This window comes from Brassica oleracea, chromosome C9, assembly GCF_000695525.1.
Source record: "Brassica oleracea var. oleracea cultivar TO1000 chromosome C9, BOL, whole genome shotgun sequence".
NCBI lineage: Eukaryota > Viridiplantae > Streptophyta > Magnoliopsida > Brassicales > Brassicaceae > Brassica > Brassica oleracea.
The window spans coordinates 42,915,890-42,918,881 of record NC_027756.1 but is presented as its reverse complement, the minus strand read 5'-3'; the positions used below and the strand labels follow the sequence as shown (position 1 = coordinate 42,918,881).

The window sequence follows — 2,992 nt, the reverse complement described above, 5'->3', positions numbered from 1 at the left end:
TAAAATATATTATTTTATGATATAGATGTTTGATAATAATTCTTATTATTTGTGCATAATATTATATTAAAATTTTTATAATTTGATACAATTTGATGTAATTGTACTATTCATATATTAATCTGTTGTTTATTTGTTAATTTATTTTAAAATGAAACTACATACTAAAATTTTAAATTTTTGCATTAGTTTTCTAAGAATTATTATTAATTTTATGATATATTTTTTTTCTTGAAAATTGAACTCTCGAAATTTTTATATTGACTAAATTAAATAGGGTTTAAAAAGTATTTGATATAATATATAGTTATATACTATATATTTCAGTTTGTGTTTTTATTTTCACCATAAAGAAACAACAACTATTATAATTAATCAATTATAAATTGATTTTAAATACAGTGGTAGAATCTGTAAATAAAAAAATACATAAAGGAAGTATTTAATTATTGTAAATGTAATGGCTAAATATGTAAATTAAAAAAAAAGTAGTTAATCTGTTATTTATGTTTCCAAACAGTTCTTGTTTTAATTTTTATTCATGTTTCCAAACAATACCAAAGGTACTTCTGTTTTAATAATATAGATTCTAGAGTGGTTTAACAAAAGTCATTAGGCCAAAAGTTGTACGAGAGAGATCCCACAACTCATGCCGGCGACAATGCCGTTGCGGAGAAGGCGGTGGGATCTAGAGTGTGACAGCAATGAGCCAACGATTTGCGTTGGAACGTTTTACAGCGAATCACGTTTCAAGTGGCACTAGAAACCGTACGTTTTGTACGGACAAAGATGCTTTAATTGGAGTGTAAAGATCGGTGTTTATCATCCTTTGTCGACAACGATGGATTTAATCGCTGCAACAATAACAAGAGGATATAGGACAGCCGATCATCTGGAATTATCAAATCGTATATTTTTCCGGTTTAATGAAAATGTTACGATATCCTTAATTAATTTGTTTAAATTCTAATTATCATATCAGATTATCAGGCCATTGAGTTGAGTAACGGTTAAAAGCAAAGCCTAGAAAGGATAGCCTTATGTATATTGATATTCGTCATATATATATTGGGTTATCATGTCCACAAGCTTAGTGTGAACTTACCAAATTTTATAAAGGAATAAATATGGATATAAAAATAGTGGATGTTATGAAAATCTGTTACATTGCATCTTTGACAATGTTCACGCATGTCATGTCAAAATTAAAATATGTAAATATATGTATTTAACCATTCGATATAGTCAACCGTATGATTCACGAAATCGTGTGTCTAGCACACTAACATTATAACATCTAAAGGTCGAACAAGTCGCTATTACTCAGTAGTAGTTATTAAAGTTTCAAACGCTGAACATTTTTACAGTAGTTATTATATGAAACGAGATATTAATAAGAAAGATAGAACTCTTCCCTACCTCCTCGCCGACAGAAGAATTGGAGGATTTGAGACGACAATTGATTATGGCTTTTCGAGAAGAAAACATGTATTGGGAGCAAAAAAGTAGAGATCAGTGGCATAAAGATGGGGATAGAAACACAAAATTCCATCATGCCACAACAAAAAAACGAAGAGTCCAGAATAGGATCATTAGCATTAAAGACAAACATGAGAGGCTGGTAGAGAGTGAAATCGAGGTGGAGAACGTGGCTGTTCAATACTTTCGAGATCTCTTCTCTACCTCCTCGCCGACAGAGTTAGACGCTTCCCTTCGATTCATTTCTGAAAAGGTGTCTCACACCGACAATATGATACTTTTGGAGAAACCGTCGGAACATGAAATTAGGAAAGCTCTTTTCGAAATCAACCCGGACAAAGCTCCCGGACCAGATGGCATGACTAGTAAATTGTTTCAAAAATTCTGGCGCGAGATGCGTCAAGACATTATTAGACTCGTGCAAGATTTCTTCGAGACGGGCAGCTTTGATCCACTATTGAACCAGACAAATATATGCCTCATCCCTAAAAAGAAGAAACCTCGAGACATGACTGAGTTCAGACCTATCAGCCTCTGCAATGTTAGCTACAAGATTATATCCAAGTTACTATGCAAGCGACTTAAGAGGGTTATTCCGCGTTTGATCTCAGAGACACAATCTGCTTTTGTTTCAAAACGTTTGATTACTGGTAATATCCTGATAGCACAAGAAAACTTTCACGCTCTACGGACGAACCAGAGATGTAGGGAAGATTTTATGGCTATTAAAACAGACATGAGCAAAGCTTATGATAGAGTGGAATGGAACTTCCTAGCAGCCTTGATGCTAAAGATGGGTTTTGATGAAAGACTGGTTGACCTCATTATGTGTTGTGTCACGTCGGTCACATACCAAATTTTAGTCAATGGACAACCAAGAGGGCGAATCTTACCTAGGCGAGGCTTGAGACAAGGAGACCATCTTTCCCCCTTTTTGTTTATCATGTGTACGGAAGCTTTAATCTCTCTTTTAGACGGAGCAGAAGCGGAAAAGAAGATTGAGGGGCTTCGGGTTGCTAGGGCGAGCCCAAGGATCTCCCACCTTTTATTTGCAGATGACAGTCTTTTCTTCTGTAAGGCGGAATTAAGCCAATGCAAGGAGATCATAGACATTCTAGACTTATATGGAAAGGCATCAGGACAACGACTAAATGCGTCAAAATCCTCTGTCTTTTTTGGGAACAAAGTACATTTATCTCTGAAACAAGATATAAAAGAAGTTCTTGGATTTTCTTCTGAAGGAGGCATGGGGATGTATCTTGGCCTACCAGAGCAAATATGTGGCTCGAAGATGAAAGCGTTCTCTTTTGTACAAGACCGACTAAATGGGCGAGTCAACAATTGGTCATCTAGACTCCTCTCCAAAGGGGGAAAAGAAGTCCAGATTAAATCTGTGGCTCAAGGAGTCTCAACCTATGTGATGTCAAGTTATTTGCTTCCAAAAGGCATCACTGCTAAACTTAGGAGCACTACTTCAAATTTTTGGTGGAGTTCAAAACAAAATAGCAGAGGT

At 35.1% G+C, this 2,992-nt stretch overlaps 1 protein-coding gene across 1 annotated transcript in view; it reads left to right on the top strand.

Moving 5' to 3' along the window:
* Positions 1 to 1,465: 1,465 nt before the first annotated feature.
* The window catches only part of LOC106315086, a 13,138-nt gene continuing 11,611 nt past the window's right edge, over positions 1,466 to 2,992 (top strand). Inside the window, exon 1 of the mRNA XM_013752855.1 lies at positions 1,466 to 2,990. Within this exon, the coding sequence (XP_013608309.1) occupies positions 1,466 to 2,990 (1,525 nt within the window). The remainder of the gene's footprint in view (positions 2,991 to 2,992) is intronic.